This window comes from Camponotus vicinus, unplaced genomic scaffold, assembly GCF_025532165.1.
Source record: "Camponotus vicinus isolate PSW18456_S1 unplaced genomic scaffold, iyCamVici1.0 SCAF_5, whole genome shotgun sequence".
NCBI classification, from domain to species: domain Eukaryota; kingdom Metazoa; phylum Arthropoda; class Insecta; order Hymenoptera; family Formicidae; genus Camponotus; species Camponotus vicinus.
The window spans coordinates 15,512,604-15,530,388 of record NW_028141977.1 but is presented as its reverse complement, the minus strand read 5'-3'; the positions used below and the strand labels follow the sequence as shown (position 1 = coordinate 15,530,388).

The 17,785-nt window shown below is 33.7% G+C and overlaps 1 protein-coding gene and 1 long non-coding RNA gene across 12 annotated transcripts in view; one reads left to right on the top strand and one right to left on the bottom strand.

Moving 5' to 3' along the window:
* The window catches only part of LOC145971733 (uncharacterized), a 136,532-nt gene that overhangs the window by 75,001 nt on the left and 43,746 nt on the right, over positions 1 to 17,785 (bottom strand). For 3 of the 6 annotated variants that reach the window (XR_014438958.1, XR_014438962.1, XR_014438963.1), the window contains exon 2: positions 9,332 to 9,452. The exons of 1 other annotated variant lie outside the window; for it this stretch is intronic. This is a non-coding gene — a long non-coding RNA (uncharacterized LOC145971733). Of the gene's footprint in view, positions 1 to 9,331; positions 9,768 to 17,785 lie in introns of those variants that run through there. 2 more of the 6 variants (XR_014438959.1, XR_014438957.1) reach the window with 1 other exon arrangement.
* Positions 1 to 17,785, top strand: part of LOC145971729 (cysteine-rich venom protein kaouthin-2) — an 81,542-nt gene that overhangs the window by 56,600 nt on the left and 7,157 nt on the right. For all 6 annotated transcript variants that reach the window (XM_083099692.1, XM_083099688.1, XM_083099690.1 and 3 more), the window contains 4 exons: positions 7,927 to 8,024; positions 9,535 to 9,671; positions 14,853 to 14,998; positions 15,904 to 16,110. In XM_083099692.1, the coding sequence (XP_082955818.1) occupies positions 7,943 to 8,024; positions 9,535 to 9,671; positions 14,853 to 14,998; positions 15,904 to 16,110 (572 nt within the window). In that variant the 5' untranslated portion in view covers positions 7,927 to 7,942. The remainder of the gene's footprint in view (positions 1 to 7,926; positions 8,025 to 9,534; positions 9,672 to 14,852; positions 14,999 to 15,903; positions 16,111 to 17,785) is intronic.

Genomic DNA, 17,785 nt, shown 5'->3' with positions numbered 1-17,785 from the left:
CCTGGGGGATTCGAAATTGTATGTGGGGCTTATGGGGCATCCATTCAACACTGTTTCTGCGCGTGCATGGGCAACGAAACACCATTTAAGCGCCCGTGTATCGTCAGCGGAAATTTCTCCCATGCCTCTAACTCTCGTTCATTCGCGCCCATTATTTTGAATTAATATATGTCAAATTTATTATATCTAAATGACTTTTTACGGCACCGGAAAATTAGTTCAGTATCATTTTTTCATATCTTCTTGAGAAAAAGAGAGAGAAAATTTTCAACATTAAATATCTTATTATTAATCAATTCTTACGTTAAAATTTCTTTGAAAGTTATTAGTCGGCATTGAATAAGTAATTTTATCATTAACATATATATCGATATTCCTTGGAAAATATATTGCTTCTCATTGTCAACTTTTTTCGCTTTTATGATACAAGTTATTTATACTTTAACGTTTTTTTTTATTTGAAAAAATTTATTAGAACCAAACGAAAAGAAACCAGCGAAAATTACCGTTGGCACTATTCCCGTATTTCTCGATAACACTTTTCTGAAAATCATGGGGGTATCCAAAGCGCGAAAATTGCAGCTATAAAGGACAAGTTGCACGGCGGACGGTTGCAATCATGAAGCAGATTGTTCTTCTTTAGCGTCGCCACCGATCGTTTCGATTTGATCTTCCGTTGAGACGGCGAGAATCTTTCGCGCTGTAGAAAAGATTGCGAAAATCTACCGGAGTCGCTCTGTCGAACGACTGGAAGCTAGCGATGGTCGCCGATGGCCGCTTCTTCTTGCCGTCGTCCGTCAATTGGAAAAACGCCGTCGCTAAACTTTTTCCGATCGTGCTCGGGCACGAGTAAAATATCGGATAAATGCGCCCGCGTTAGTGCCCATTAATTCGATGGAAAGTACACGGGAGATGGTCGCAGATGGAAAAGTCGGTTCCGCGACCTATTCTCCCTCGCCCTAGGAAGTTCGCGTACATATTTATTGGCGCATCCTTATCTCGACATCAAGTGGAAGCAAAAGATAAAAAAAAGAGCAAAGCTCGCAAAAATTGCAATGTTCTCTCCATCTGCGTATTTTATTTTCCCTCAGATAACTACTTCGTGCAGATGTGTATTTTCGAAAGATTATCTGTCGTCCGATAATTTTAACGTATCGTTAAATTATATTTAAAAATATAAAAAAAAAACTCTATTAAGACACGTATGATTTTGTCTATTTTTTTCTAATTCGAAATTATCGAAGTCTAGATGGATATCATTGCAGACAAAAATAATCGTCGTTTGAGCGTCATCGCTTTCTCCTGGATGTTGAGCCGTTACAATTTGAACAGCCGGTTGACATTGATATTGACAGCCAAACGAGCATCTAGTCGGGATGCATATACATGAGCCGGTCAACGGGAAATATCTGCTCCCGTATCCGCTTTATGTAACGGGAAAACGTTGCGCCTGAGTGCATTGTGTCGCGTCGAACTCGTGCAAAAATCATCACGCGTTACACGTACAGTATACGTCGCATCGCATTAAAAGAAAAATGGAACGTTGCGAATGCATCCGTCCGTTAAAATGAAAGAATCATTATGTATCGCGGGTCGCGTCCGCTTAAATTCTATTTATTTTGATTTTTGGAAATAAATCTGCGACTGTTGTTCGCGGAAAATACCGCGACAACTGGCAAAATGAAATTATTAAAGCACGAGCTGAAATGACATGTATTTTCATATGCGACGCCATTTTTCTTAGAAAACGGGAGGAAGAAATTATTTTGTTTAAAATAATATTTATACTTTGGAAAAATAGAATGTATTTTTCTCTTTTATCCTTCCATACAAGTTTAATTTGTCGATTTATATTATATTTCTCTAAAGTGTCTGATATGTATTTGGTAATTTATTTATCTTTTTGGTTCATTTATTTTTCCCTCTATTTTCTTTTTCTTTCTCGTTCTCCGTATTGTTTTATAATTAAGTTATAACTACACTGTTATAACTAAATTGATAATTTATAAAGTTTGATAATGTAATATCGCGTCTAAAATAAAGTACGTCTAAAGTAAATTAGAAACTTGATCGCGGTAGTTTTATGATTGATGCATTACAAACAACTACTAACACTATCGACTTACATTCGATTTGTTTTGTACGCCTTCTATTTTCATTACCTTGTGTATTTTATTTCCCTGCCTTTGTGCAGGCCATTTCGTGGCCAACATTTTCGCGTCCGAAATTAGCTTCCATATTGGTCCTCGTGGTGTCTATTGGTAATCGATCGAGTGCTCAGCCAACCACCATGAATATGCACGAGAGAGTACTTCTAGAAAACGTTTCAAGCCAACACACTGCCGTCGAATGTGCGCCACTACCTAGCTGTTTGATCATCGTGTTCCGTGGCACAATGGAAATTTGCAATTTACTTCGCTGGTTTCGAGTCGGAAATCCGAGTTGGAAAATACGCGAATATAATGCTACGCGAAATACTATGTACAGTATCCAATAAAGGACACGATCAGTAGTGGAATTATACTCTTTCAAAGAGTTCTAAGTCGAATTTCTCTTTTTAAAGGATCTTAATTCACAAGAAATATATCGAATTGTGGACTCGTTATAGAAATGATGGAAATTGTGATAGAAGAAAAGTAAGAGACAACGAGTGTCAACAACGATTCTCAACATCATTAAAATATTCTGTATAAATATATTTTAATAAATTTTAGATAATTATATCGTGTACATTTTTTTATACATGTGATGTTTTTAATTTTATATTATATTATAATTTCTGTAACATTTCTCTAATTTGTAGAATTGCATTTTTCTCTCTTTTTCACGTTACGCAATATTTCCTAAGCAGGGATAATACATTTGCAATAAATCATTTTTATTCGAACGAAAAAAATAATAAATTGCGAAATCGTTTCGCAATTTTGATATTCACCATCGGAATAATATTTCAATATACGTTATACGATACTTCGTAATCGGACGCCCTTTGCAGCTTTGCTGCCTCAAATCATGGGTCGTATTGCGTATGCAATTTCATGTTTTTTGTTAAAAAAATATAATCCGTATTTATGACGTCGAATGATTCTCGATTTATACTTCTGTTCGTTAGGAACGACGATGATGTGGCGACGATATGTTCGAAGTTTAACGCACAAAAGCTCGAGTGTACCCATTAGCGAGATACTCCGGGATTCAGTTGAATGCGAGAACCACGCTTAATGGCGGGGAATGCGAAACTATCGATAAAGTTTCTCGTTTCCGACCGCAGCGGAGAGTCAAAGAGGATCGTTTTCGGACTTCTAATTCGACTTTCGTGTCGCGATGAGAGAGAAGCAAATAAAACTGTATATCAATATTTCAACAATACTCTAAGGTATAACGATGTGTCATAATTATTTTAGCAACATTTAAAAAAGCAATATTTATAAAAAATAAGCAAATAATATTACAAAATTCGATTAAAATCAAATATACGATGAAAGACTAAATAATTCCTTTTTGATTAATTTTTTTTCCACATGAAAAAAAAACATTTTCTTGTTTTAAAGTTAATTTTCGCAATTGTAATAAAATATGTATGTAGCCCTTTATCGAGCGCTCAAATTTCCAATTATATTAATTAATTTAATCGTTCATATTCGAAAACGCGTGAATTGATTTTACATATTTACGTTAACGAATAAAATAAATGTATAAATATGAATAATTGGCGATATATTATCATCGATCACGATTGTGTCATGATTGCATTACGTTTCAAAATATTTGCGATTGCGAAACAAATTGTCGAGGCTTATCCACGTTTATTAACAAACGCGCTCGTTAATAGATCGCCGGCGCTATCTGAAGAGTAGAATTATATCGTTTCGTACGGAAAAGTTGGATCACCTCCCGGCCAAGGCCAGCTACTTCACGATTACGATTTTAATTATAAACCGGATGTTAATCCCATAGGGTAAGCGTTGTTATCCGGACTTGATTCGAGCGGAATTAAGTGAAAATATTTATGAGCAATTTACACGCGGCCGATATTGCGCGTTGCATGTTTCACGTCGCGACAAGGCGCGTCGTCATGTCACCATACTTCGTCCGACTTTGTCGCAAAATTAAATGCGGTTGCCTCCTGTCGGGCTTATCCCGGTCGGAAATTTCCTCTGAATTATTGACGAACTGCCGCTTTTGACTCTTACTGAAAGGCAGCGACAGCGACCTTTATTCCTCGACTAACATGTGGCGTAATAATGAATCCCGTAATAACCGACTCCGCCCGGCAATAGAATCGTCTCTCGTCACTCTGCTGGTCTCATCAACTTTTCATTATCGTTTCATTATCTATTATCGCGAGAATTATACTCGAATAACTATCAAAAAAATTAATTCTGAGTCGTAAAATCTTCGATATTTTAATATGTGAAATTCGGTTTCTCGTGCATATTATGGCGTTTTCTGCTTTTCAACTCGATGATAAATTTATACAAGCTGTGACAGAAACAATAATGAAGGAATTTAAAAAAATAATAGTGTAGATTGCACGGCATATAAATTGAGAAAAAAGCGAATTTCAGGTGAATGATTTCAGTAGAAATAGCGATTGCGGTCGGACATGGCTGACCTTTTCTGACTTCTACTACTAACTTCCACTAACGCTGCACATGAAAGCACATTCGCATTAGAATAAACTATATCTATCCGCATCACGATGTTTCAAATGCGATAAATGTGAAATACAAATGACGGTTCTCCGCCCTTTTAACCCTCAGGCGAGCCATAAATGTCGCTTTAGCAAAGGGACAGATATGCTCTGTACGTCGTACATGATTTCTGAAATACATATGCATAAAACACTTACATATACGCATTTATATATAGTGAGTAAAATTGAAAAGATAAATACAGTTAAATTTATCAAATATTTAGTAAAATTATTTGGAAATAAATTTTTTATAAAAACTTTTTTAAATAGAGTTAAATTTATCATTTAATATTTGATATATAAAATTTGATTTATTTATACAATGACATTTTTATGAGTGCATAATAATGCCATTGCAAGCAAGTTATAAAATTTGTAATAAATGGCAAATAACACAATTTTAATTGATACATCTACGTAATGCATTTATTTCTTACAATACTTTTTCATTTCAATATTATTTAATTCGCACTTTCACGTGTAAAATACATTTGTAGCTAGTACAAAAAAACAATAAATTATGTACATGAATATAAAAAATATATATATGTATGTATGCTTGATAAAATTTATAACTGTATATAATTGTTTGATAAATTTCTTTTCATTTGTATTTCTATAGAAAACAAATTTTATACAATAGTATTATTAAAAGCGGAATCGGACTAAAAAGTTTCCAGTAAAACTTGTTCAAAATATACGAGAAGTAAAAGCAGAAAACTGAAAGAATTGTGAGAAGAACATGGGAGATAAAATAATATAAAATTATTTCAAACTCTAAAGGAAACAATAATCAAAATTATCGCAAACTATTGTAGTAAGCGTTTCCGAGAGATTTCCACATTGAGAGAAACTCATCGCATTCGCGTTGTTTCGTTGTTTCTCAAATATGTGCAACCAGCCAATGTCCGACGGAATTGCAAACAGTTATTACAAGTCGGGCATCTGCACGCCATATGCTTAGCATGTCGTGGTGAACAGTAACAGCCTGTGCCAAATTCCGAATGTTTGGTCAGCTCGCATTAGTGTTTCTCGGAGTCCCCGGAGAAGCCGCTAGTCGATAGTACTTTACGAGAATTTCGAGTAAGATATTAATACATTGGGGATATTTTGTTGAGTCAGCTTATTCGGCTGAATTTTATATTCGGGATGGTCGTATATTCAAAAAACATGTTTTCTCTCTCCCCGGTCTCTTTCACGTGTATTTTTGTATATTTGTGTATTTGTGTATTTTCCATGTAATGAATTTAGAGATGTTCAGACATATTTTTTGATATAAACACTTTATCAAACGAAAAGTATTTTTAATATTAAATTATATAAATTAAACATATATAATAATAATATTGTGCGAATAAAATATATAGATTAAAATTTATAAATGATTCGACATTTGCATTCGTTATAATTTTAATGTACTCGTGTTTTCAAATCGTCAAATTGAACGAGCGATTTTACACTTTTTCGCTCCAATTTTGCCCAATTTTAAGGTTGAGCGATCAAAATCTAATCAAGGCGAGAAACATGCCGAGAGGCATCCATATGTATCATCTATCTTAAACCGTTTTGCATGTGCTTCGTTTGAAAAAGGCGAGGGAGCGATGAAAGAAGGAAGAATCGGAATATCTTTTGCTCGGAAAATGGTGAATGTTTTAAGAGGGAAAATAAAAAGTAGCAGACATACATAAGAAAAAGCGCGCACGACTCTGTGGAAACAAAATGTGTCTTTGACGTTCAGCTTGGTCGAACCTTTTTGCATATCTTTAATACTCTGGAGTATCTTCGAAGTCCTCGCGGCGAATAGATTCGAAAAATGGAAAAGGCGACTTTCGGTCTTATAAAGAGGCTGGAAAAAATACGACTTGACTCTATGCAGATGCTTTCCTGCAATTTTCACGAATAGAACATGCATTATAGATCAAATCGGGGATTAATATATTGATATTATTTCAGTGAGTTGGAATATTTCACGTTGGAATGAAAGTCTATGAATATTTTATTCGACGATAAAAATACGATGATTGAACGGATTATATTTTTCGCATTTCTAGCAAGTCAGGAATTGAAATTTATAAATATCCAAACTACAATAGTGGTAGCTAAAATAAATAAATAATTAGAGGAAAAAATGGAGAGTAGAAGCTGTTGCGTGTCTGATGTTTTCCGGTGATGTTTAATAACGCAACTTCAACTCTCTGCCGAATGTTTAACAACGTGTTTCCGGAAATTCCAAACAATCGTCGTTCGACCGCGAAGGCAATCAAATTTTTCAACTAGGAAATTTTTCGATTAAATCGAGATTCGCGTGAACAGGGCGCAGGAAACAGGGTATTATTGCGGACGTTTTATTGTTGGCCGGCCAATTTGCGGAAAAATCGACGGATTTCACTCGCTCTGTTGCGCATGGATGTAAATAAACACGGTTCCGACCGTAATCTGTCTTCGTACGTGCCATTTGCCTTTGACGTTCCACCGCCGCGAAGGGCGCGCTGTGCTATTGATGATAGCGGCGGTGGTGTTGTTCGGAGTTGATAGCGGCCGAGGGAAGGGGCGAGAGGGAAGAGGGGTTGATAACGGCGCGTCCTCTCTCCTCCCATCGTGGACACATAGTTTCGCGAACGAGAAATAATGAAATTTGCCACTGACGAGACGAATGGTGATTAATGAGCCGCGCACACAAGTGTGGAAGTCCCGACGAAGAGCTGCGGGTGTGTACATCGTACGTTGCACGGAAAAGTACCAAACCAACAACGAAGCGGCAGGATGGAAAAGATCAATCGAGATACAATCGTACATCGTGGATGAAAGACAATATACGGATTCCGCTTACGGCATTTTCGATCAATTTGAGATCGATTTTTCTCCATCGAAACAATCAGGCAGAGCTCGTTCCATTTTTTTATTTTACATTTTTTTTAATTTTCAACATCGAAAATGTTTCGATGATTTAAAAAAATGTTACGTTGAATTATTTAAGTGATGTTCACTTAAATAAAGCGAATGTATAATGAATGATATTTATGAAGAGTTGCTATTTTTTTTCGATGATTAATTCATTTATGTAATTTTAATCACTTTTAACGCGAAAAGATACTTTCTCGCAAATCTTTTCCTTTTTTTAATATGTATTCAACGCAATCTCTATAACCGTGCTGTTTTTCAGCTCTTTGTATTGTTAACAATGCAACAGGAACTTGGAATATTGAACGAGGCTCCATTTCATGTTTCAGCTTACAGGCGAAAATAATGAAGTGGCTCTGGATAATCGTCTTGGTAGCTCTGGCCCTGCCGGCTGCCGTGCCACGAAAAATCCACAGAAGCAAGCCCAGTGAGTATACATTTTTTAATAAACGTAAAGCCTTATATAAGCGAGAATGTCGCAGGAAAATATTATTTTTAAAAATCGTTCGATTATATTTTCGAATAGCCATATCTCGTATCCTTCAAAGAATTATTCCCCCTTTGCTGGTAAATTCGACAATTACTTTTTAAATCTCGCATCTTTCAAAGAATCATTCCCCCTTTGCTGATAAATTTGATTGTTACTTTTTAAATTTTATATGTGAGAAAAAGAAATTCGCGAGACTTCATACACGAGTTGAAGAATGTATCGTATAATTATTCGAATATTCGATGAACGCATTTTTTTAGTCATTATTCTATCGTGGACATTCTCGATTCGAGAAATTTTCGATGGATCGCAGGAAAGTAAATTCCGATTATGGAATTCGTGTCATGATTGAAAAAGATTGCTTGTTTCTCCCCTCGCGTAAGCCGATTCCGAGAGAGAAGCATTGCTGTCGGAAACAATCAGACAGAACTCACGTTTCCGGAATCGCAAACGATAGTTTCACGATAAATCGCCAATCCTTTTGGTAACCTGGATAATGGAGGCGGGGAAAAAAGCTACATTTTAATTTTTTTATTTTTAAACGTATGTAAAAATAATTACACATGCATCGTCGAAAAGGCAACTGAAAAGCTATCGTTTAATTGTTCGAAGTAATAGCTCGTTGTTATTTTATATCATAGACGCTTGAATAATTTCCGAAGCAAAAGCTTCTCTCTCTCCGACACATTGCAAATAAGTGGAAAATTTTGTTTAATAGGAAAGCGTAACTTTGTGTGTGAAACCTTTGCATTCTCTGTTATATCTTCATTTTTTTATCGTTATACAGGATGGATTGAGAAGTTAAAAGGAGATAATCGAAAAATCATTTTTTATGCAAAACTATGAAGTAAATTTTTTTCATACGAGGCTGTTTCCGAAAATTAATTTTGAAATTTTGAATAATATATTTACATTTCTTTTTTTTGCAAGCTTGAATGATTCTTAATTAATATCAATGGCGATTATTAAAAGTATAACATTTTTCTTCACTTATAATAGTAAAACAATTTAAAGTAGAAGTTACTGAAGATGATAAATTTTATTTTTTCTATAGCAAGAATATTTTTATATTTTTCTCTATATATTTTAATAATTAAATGTTTCGAGATAAATTCAATAGTGTATAACACGAGATCGTTAAGAATCATTCAAGCTTCAAAAAGCTTAATACTTATGTCAAATTTTCCAATTCTTGTTGAAAACAAAGCTTTTCATAAAAAATTTGATTCAATTTATTTCTGTACCAGAATCCACCTTCTTGTCGGTTGCACCACGTTTCCCTATCCGTCCTGTATCTCATTGCCTTGATTGTAAGATGCACTGCGATCCGTTCGTGCGTTTGGTCAAAATTTCCTCTCTTGTTTTCTGCAAGGGAAAATGAGCGTTTTTTGAGAAGAGTTGGCGACAGATGTCGGTTATTGAAAGCATGTCTCTTTTTTGTTTTCAGCGCCACGATTGTATGGCGACAGCGTCTCCGTCGAGTTAATAAGGACCAGCAACAGCAAGGTGCGGCAGAAGATCGTAGATACACACAATTATTTTCGCACCCAGGTCGAGCCACCTGCCGCCAACATGCTCGTCATGGTAAGAACTCCATTTGTATTCCCTCCTAACAAGGACACGGTCGAGCGAGCTTACAGCGTTCGAGATGTCGGATGATCCGCCAACATTTCATTGAAAAAAAAAATAAATCCTGACAGTTCGAAAAGATTATCGTTAAAATTTTGTACGCTGACGTTCCATATATTATATTTCTTAAATTTGCTTTCAGAATATTTAATAATTTATTCGCAGAGTCCCTATAAGTTACACAGATCATCACAGATTTCTTTTAATATTTTTTATGTTTTTTATGTTTGAAAAATATCCACAGGTATGTTTATTTTTCACGTATAAAAATTTATATTTATACATAAAGTGAGAACAGAGCTATTTGTCATAAATAGGTTCATGATACCACTCGTTAAATTGAATTACTGCCGCGGGATTGAGCGATAAACGATCTGCGAAGATAGAATTCGACGAGAACGCAAGCGGATTGTCGCTACAAGTGTTATTTGTGAAACACGAAATCGATGTATTCTATTTCCGTTGATCGACGCGATTCGAACTTCAAAGCAGAATCGGTTTCGTTGGGCGGAAGTGGGCGTTTATGCCACTTGATCGGGACCTTCGCACCGATAACCGCTTTTCTAAATTTCATTTCGACGAGGGTCATCGCGATATTTCTCGCAAACTCGCTCCCGCGCCGTTTGTCGATATGAGAAAGAGCAAACCTTCGACATAGCTGTCATTGTTGCATCTGCTCGCGGCGGCGACGTGTTTCCGTTTACGAACGATGAAATATGGGGAAACTTGCAGACTTTTTTACAATACAATATAAGTAGAGAGGGTTTTTTTCACAATTTCCACATTAATGTTACAAGTTCTTTAAGATAAATTTGTATACTCTTCACTATTAGTCTTAAATAAATTATCTAATAAAATGGAAGAAAGTGATTGACATGAATATAATTTTTTTGACGATAGACAAATAATCATTTTCTATTTTTATTTATTATGAATAATTATAAATTGAATAAAATCGAAATAAATCGCATTAAATATTATATGTGTTAAAAAAATCCTGTTTTACATATAATAAAATATATAAAATATATTTAAAAACATTTTTTTATTATATATAATTGGATTACTTTTAAATTTAAAGTTTTGAGAATTTTGTAAATTTTTGGGAGAATCAGTTCTCTCTATCTTCTTAGAATTCTTTCGCGTAGGATTCGAGAATGATACGAGCTAGCGGAATCTCGCTTTCCATCGATTTTCCCAGATTCCCATCTTTCGGTGTACCTTCGACAATACGTTGTCACTTTCCAAAATGGAATCCTTCCAAACTCTCTGGCTCTTGTATCCCTCTCTTTTTGCGGAAATGAAAGTTTCAGTTGTGTTAACTTTGATATCGATACAGATTCTTTCATTTCAATCTAATTAATTTTGATGACACACTTTCAGTCTCTTCAATTTTACATAATATAATTTAGAAAAATATAATGCAGATTAAAATAATTAAATATTGTCAATTATTTATATATTTGAGGGAGAATAAAAATAAACTATTATGAAAAATGTTGAATTAGAAACATACAATATATTGTTCTATATATTATATACTATATTTTAACACACAATGTGTTACCCTTTTTTGAATAAAATAGCAATACTGGCATTCTTATTATTTCTATTTCAATTGTAAGACAAAAAGTGCTAATAATTTCCTTGAAAAGTTTTGTCACACAAAATGTGAAATAAACTTAAATCATATAATTTGGATAATTCAGAGGTCTGAGTTCGTTAAATTAATTAGAAACGAGCAGTTTATTCCCTGCGTGAAATTCACGTGAATATTCAAAGAAATGATTACCGGTCATTCTAATGGGCAGGTATTCCCCTGGAAATGCAGGCAATATAAAAAAAGAATAAATATGCAGTAATGTAATTCAACTTTTGCCTGCAGCACAATGCGCATTTAATTCGGGATTTTCGGCAACTTTGTGGTAGATAATGCGCGCCGTTAATTAGACTGATTAAAACTAAGCGGCGAAAGCGCTCATTATCCGTTCATTTTGCAATATATATTTTCCGCATTTTCCGGAAAATTACCAAAACTGCTGAATGGTAAATCCTACAGCAATTATTGTTTATAACACATACCTCTTCTCTTTCTCCCCTTCTCTTTCGCTCTCTCTTTCTCTTTCCCTCTTCTGATAATAAAGCATAACAATAAAGTATGCGCTCATGTTTAAAAAATAACAGATAATTGATAAGAGATTATTTAACTGTAACATGTTTCGATCGAAAATAATTACAATAAACCATGCATTTATAATACAATTTTAATTGTAAAAGAATGTAAATAAATATATAAATAGCAAATCATATTCTGTGACACTTTTACACATTATGTACATACATATATGTATACCATATATTCATAAAAATAATTTAAATATAATCACAATTTTATTGTCATATTGTGATATTTGAATTGTTTAATAAACGCTCAACATTAGAGTGTTAAAAGCTGCGCACACAAAATGGCGGACTTTATCAGACATTTACCTTACGTAGTAGTTTACTTGATCGAAAAACTAAATTTTCGAGGTTCGCCGTCGAGCACGGCGCAAGATTTCAATTTCCGGCCTGTATCGACGTTATTATCCCCGATCTATATATAAACATATACGCAAACGTGTACACTATATATCACTCGCTTTCCGTTGTTTCTCGTCAGGATATAGCGTAAGAGACGTTACAAGCGGAAACGCGACATCCACCGCAGAGATAATCTAATGTAATAAATTCATAGAGATATGAATTAAAATCCGATTATCCTTAGAAAGAAGAAAACGAAATGATGTCACAGAATATAAAATATGGCGAAAAGAAAAACACATAGAAAATAAGTGACACGATTGCTATTCGCAATTTTCGAATTTTCAATGACTTTTGTTCGTAATGACAAATCATCTCACGAGTCTAACATGTTAAATTATTTTGTCACCAATTTTGTCCTCGAGCTTTCACTCTTAGCTAACATTTCCTTCCGGAAGAGACCTGATATGCGTATTTGCGGACAGGTGTTTACGTGGTCAAACTGTCTCTGGGTCTCTTCTCCGTCTACTCTCGTCGTTTTCTTCGTACCATCCAATCTCCAGCTTGGTTATAAGTTACACGACTTCCCACTTAAATTCTTTTTTCACGGAAACTACCGACGACGTCGCCGTAAAAGCTACTTTCGGCAGGAGTTACGCCGTAGAGATGCAACTGTTATCTGGAGTTTCTCTGGCGAAACCCTAGGTGCGATGTATTGTTTCTCGGAGGAGAGGATGACTGGGTATTATTGGGAATTTCTTTCTATCGACGAGTGGTAGAGCGTTTAAAATCGAAGCCAGATAACATCGTTTTCTTTTCCTGTCGTTCTGTTTGCCAGTTTAAATTATAAATATAAATATATCTAATTATGTATATTACATAAATAATATCGCAATATCGTAATTTTTTAAAAGAAATTGCAATTAATAAATTCATGCGATTTCTTTTTGTTCAAATTTCTAATGCAGGATGATTTAGAATATGTTATCGTCTATTTATCCCGATTATTTTTTAACATTTGTGAATAAATAATTTTGTATTAATAATTTTTTTACCACTGTATTATATAAAAATTACATTGTAATAAAAAAAACATATATATATATATATATATATATATATATATATATATAAAATGTATGTGTGTGTGTGTGTGTATAAAATATGTGATATATAAAATATAATATTAACACAAAGATTTTCTTTAAAAATAAATTAAAAATGTAATTTCAAAGTATATTGTACCTCATAGAATATATTATGCATCTGGTACTGATTAGAATTCAAAATCAACTTTATACGAGCAAGGAAGCAGTCGCCTCGAGATGCATAAATCAAGGAGCGCCTCTGATTAAGGACGCCTGCTCAGGTAGCTCCCGAGTTTCTTAAGCTTAATATAGGCTCGTAAAATGCAGAATAACTTTGAATCATCTTTTTTATATCCAGTAATGCACATAGTTGCAGTTATTATGCTTACGCGCGATTCATTAAGCAGAAATAAACGCAGCTACCAGTATCAAACTTGTGTGAAGAGAAACATAAAAAAATAGCAAAAAGATAGGAAGCGCAGCAGTTTTCTCGCGAGAAACTTCTGAGAACGCCTCTACAAATATTATGGCTTTGAAAGCGCGATATTTGCATATAACGAGCAATTAAGGAGCCGCAGGAAAGTCAAGAAACTTTTACCGCGAGTTTACAGCAAATGCAAGAAAACTTCTTGCACTCGTAAACGGCTTGTAGTTTGTATTACACGTATTTAATTAGATTTCAAGTTTTTCCGCAATATAACATACAGAGGGCACTCTCATAAAGCATCGTTCTCCCTTTAATTATGAATTCTTTAAATTATGAGATATAAAATTTATAATCATCAATTTTTTCATAAAAAATATCATGCATTTCTCTAAAATTCAATTTTTTTTAAATTCAAGTTTAAGTCATTTATTCAATTAATTCTCGAATTGTAATTTTTAATTACTTTTATGTAGAATTCAAGTAAATATATTTATTAGTATGTATACCAATTACACATTAATGTAAGTATTAAACTTAGAATTTATATATTTATCAAAACATTAATTTAAATTATGTATAAGAGAGGAAGTGATAACAATTATTAATCATTATTCTTATAAATTAATAATTTTGTTAAAGTTGCATTTTTAATAATAAATTAATAATATTATTAAAACATTATTTAAAAATTTTAAGATATATTCAAAATCATAAAAACACATACACTAGATTGGAAGATAGAGAAATTCTTCAATTATTTTTTTAAATGTAGTGTTTAATAAAGATTTTTTGTGTTTTATATTTTTCTAATTATTATTTTCTAATTATTATTTATATAATAATTATAAAAATACCATAACACATAGTTAAAATATACTTGTTGAAGAGATACAATTTTGTTTATGTTTGATTTCTTGCGCAAAAAAATTACATGTTCAATAATTTATGATTCGAAAACTATTTAAAAAAAATGTGTTAAAATATACAGAAAACTATTTTCCAATTTTGCTTGATTGGATACTTTTAGAGCACTCCATACATCATATAGCATCATTTAATCAAGCATGTATAACGCACGTCTCTCTTTTCTTATTTCAGAAATGGCATTCGGGCTTAGCGAAGGCAGCGCAGAGATGGGCCGATCGTTGTCTCGGTTTGGTGCACGACAACGCGACCGGTCTCTACCTGGATGGTTTCGGTCAGAGCGGGCAAAACATTTTCATCAGCACCGGTCGTACACTCTGGTGAGATGTTATTAAATCTTGTTTACTTCTAGTTAGCGAGTTCGCTTTGCAGCAGTATATTTGCGCAGGTGTACTTCGAGCGTATTCACGCGGACTTTCTTCCGTGAAAATATGCAGTAGTCCATTTGCCATTAATTAGTTAACCGCGCCGCAAGTTTCATTAAATTAAATTATATTGCTTCGACAGATTATTAGTATATTAAACTTTGAATTTAATATAAATTAAATTCATTAAATCAAAATATAAATTAAATTTTTATATAAGAGAGAACGATAATTGGTAATTATTATGTGTGCAATTTTGTTAATTGCATTTTTCACTTTGTTAAACGAAAGATTTTAAGATATATTCAGAATCGAGATTGTGGAATTTCAGGAATTTTTCATTTTTCTTTCATTTTTTTAAAGATGCAATTAAATTATTTAGTAAAGAATTTTATTTTGTATATCTTTATATCTATAACTCTTATTCATTTTATATATGTCATTGGAATAAAATATTTAGATTAGTATTAAGAGGTTGATTTCTTGAAAAAATATTATTTGAGATGTGAATTAATTTCGTTAGAGATACGATAAAAAATTTCAAAATTTACAATTTTATAAATTCCATTAAGATCGTTTGAGAAGACTGCGTCTTGAATCATCGAAAAATTCGACGCTTTAGAGTGAGAAATTATATCGCTGATAATAATTAATTCCTCAGTCTCGAGGAAATTAGAATTAGATTTCGCGGGCGTCAATGGTCCACAGTGATGAGCTGTTAGTGCAGAATCCGTAGCTCGCGCAGACAAGAGCTTTACAAACATTACAACCGCACACTTTACATCGCGCGCGGGCAACATCCGACCGCAAATCCGGATCGCTCATCATGCCGAATCACGCCTCTCTCGGAATGTTGCCAGGAACTTCCCCATCAGAATGTGGTACATGGAGTACAAGGACTTCAAGTACGGGCCGAATACGACGAACGAGATCCTCGAGATCGGCCATTACACGCAGGTGGTGTGGGCGACGACGCATCTGGTCGGTTGTGGGGTGAGCCACTGCACCAGTGGCGAGGGTCCGCTCGGCAAGGACTTCTACATGTATGTCTGCAATTATGCCCCGAGGTAGGTATAATTGCCGAGCCTCTAATTGAAGAATCGCGCCGATGTTCACAGCGATATAATTAATCGACTTGTGTATCTTGCGACAAAATATTTTGAGTCGATATTTCCTTCACGAAAATGTCGGGGTTATCATTACATAACTTTTTAATTAAGCCTTGAATTCAAATTTTGCTCGAGTAAAGTTTACTTAAGATCAAAGGAAAAGTTAAGGAATATCATTTTACTGGTGCGCGAAGCTTAGTTTATAAAAAGGTCTTTATAAGTCTTTATTTTACCATCCTTATACCCCGCATTTCTCTCGAATGTAATTAAACAGGAAAGATTCCGGTAAGTAATTTTTAATTAGTATAATTAATAAAGTATAATTAATATTAATATAATTAATAAATAATATACATAATAATAAAAGAATAATATATATAGTAGTAAAAATAATAATAAAATAAAATATAGTAGTAAAAATATGGTAGTAAAATAAAGGCTTTTTTTAAAAAAATTAAGCTTCGGAGATATGAATAGAATGATATTCCTTAATTTTTCCTTTGAACTTGGATAAACTTTACTTGAATAAATTTGAAAGCTTAATTACCAAATTATGTAATGATGACCTAGACATTTTTGTGAAGAAAATTTCAACTCGAAATTTGCGGAAGAATGTGCAATTAATGACATTCTGTATATATATTCTGTATATTATCTTCTCTCATTGTTTCAGAACCTCATTCATTTTTTATTTGCATGTTTCATGTCTATAAATCTTTACAATATCAAAGATCCCTATTCACACGCATTATCTCATTCTTAAATGCAGGGCATTTTCATGATTTTATAAGATTCTTATAATCGCAAAACATATAGATGACATCGATGGTACAAACACATGCCGTTTGCCGTGACTGTTGTGGTACACGGCCATTTCCGCGACAGCAATCGCAATTGGGCTACGACTAGAACTTAGTTCATTAACGTGGAATTGACGCAATAATTTGCTAGAGGGAAACGCGGATTGAAACGGTTAACCGTAAACTTGGCGAAAGTAGCATGTGCGGGTCGTCAAAGCGGATCTTACTTATGTTAGATCGACATTCGCTCGCCGAAAGGGAGAGGGTCAAAGTACCTTGTCGATTGTCGAAGAGGACACAAGGGAAATAAATAAGGTAGACGGATTGAAAGATGAAAAGGAAGAAGGAAGCTTGATCAAAGTGCGCGAACAATCCGCTCTTTACGCAACGTTAATTAGCAACGACGACCACATTTAAAGGACTTTGATCGCGAACCTGACAGCGGTTAGCGTTCAAGTAATTATTTTGTATTATATATATATGAAATATTGCAAAATTTTCTTTGTAAAGGATTAATTTTTATATAGAACAAAAAAATTTGTATTGTGTCGGAAAGACGTTGGAGAAAAAAATGAAAGAAAGAAGGATTTATCATCAAAAAAATTAATAACAAAATTGATAATGAATATGTATTTATAAAAAATCAAATTTTTATCACTTGAAAGTTTCCCTCATTAATTTCTTTTTCGAGTTAACTAGAAATACTACGCATAAAAATGGTTAGGAAGAATCTTGTTTGAGAAATGACGTCCCTCTTTTCGAATAGCAAATAATGTTATCATTCACGAGAGAGATGCAGCGGCAGTATTTCAGCGCGTTCGGTAGCTCGAAAA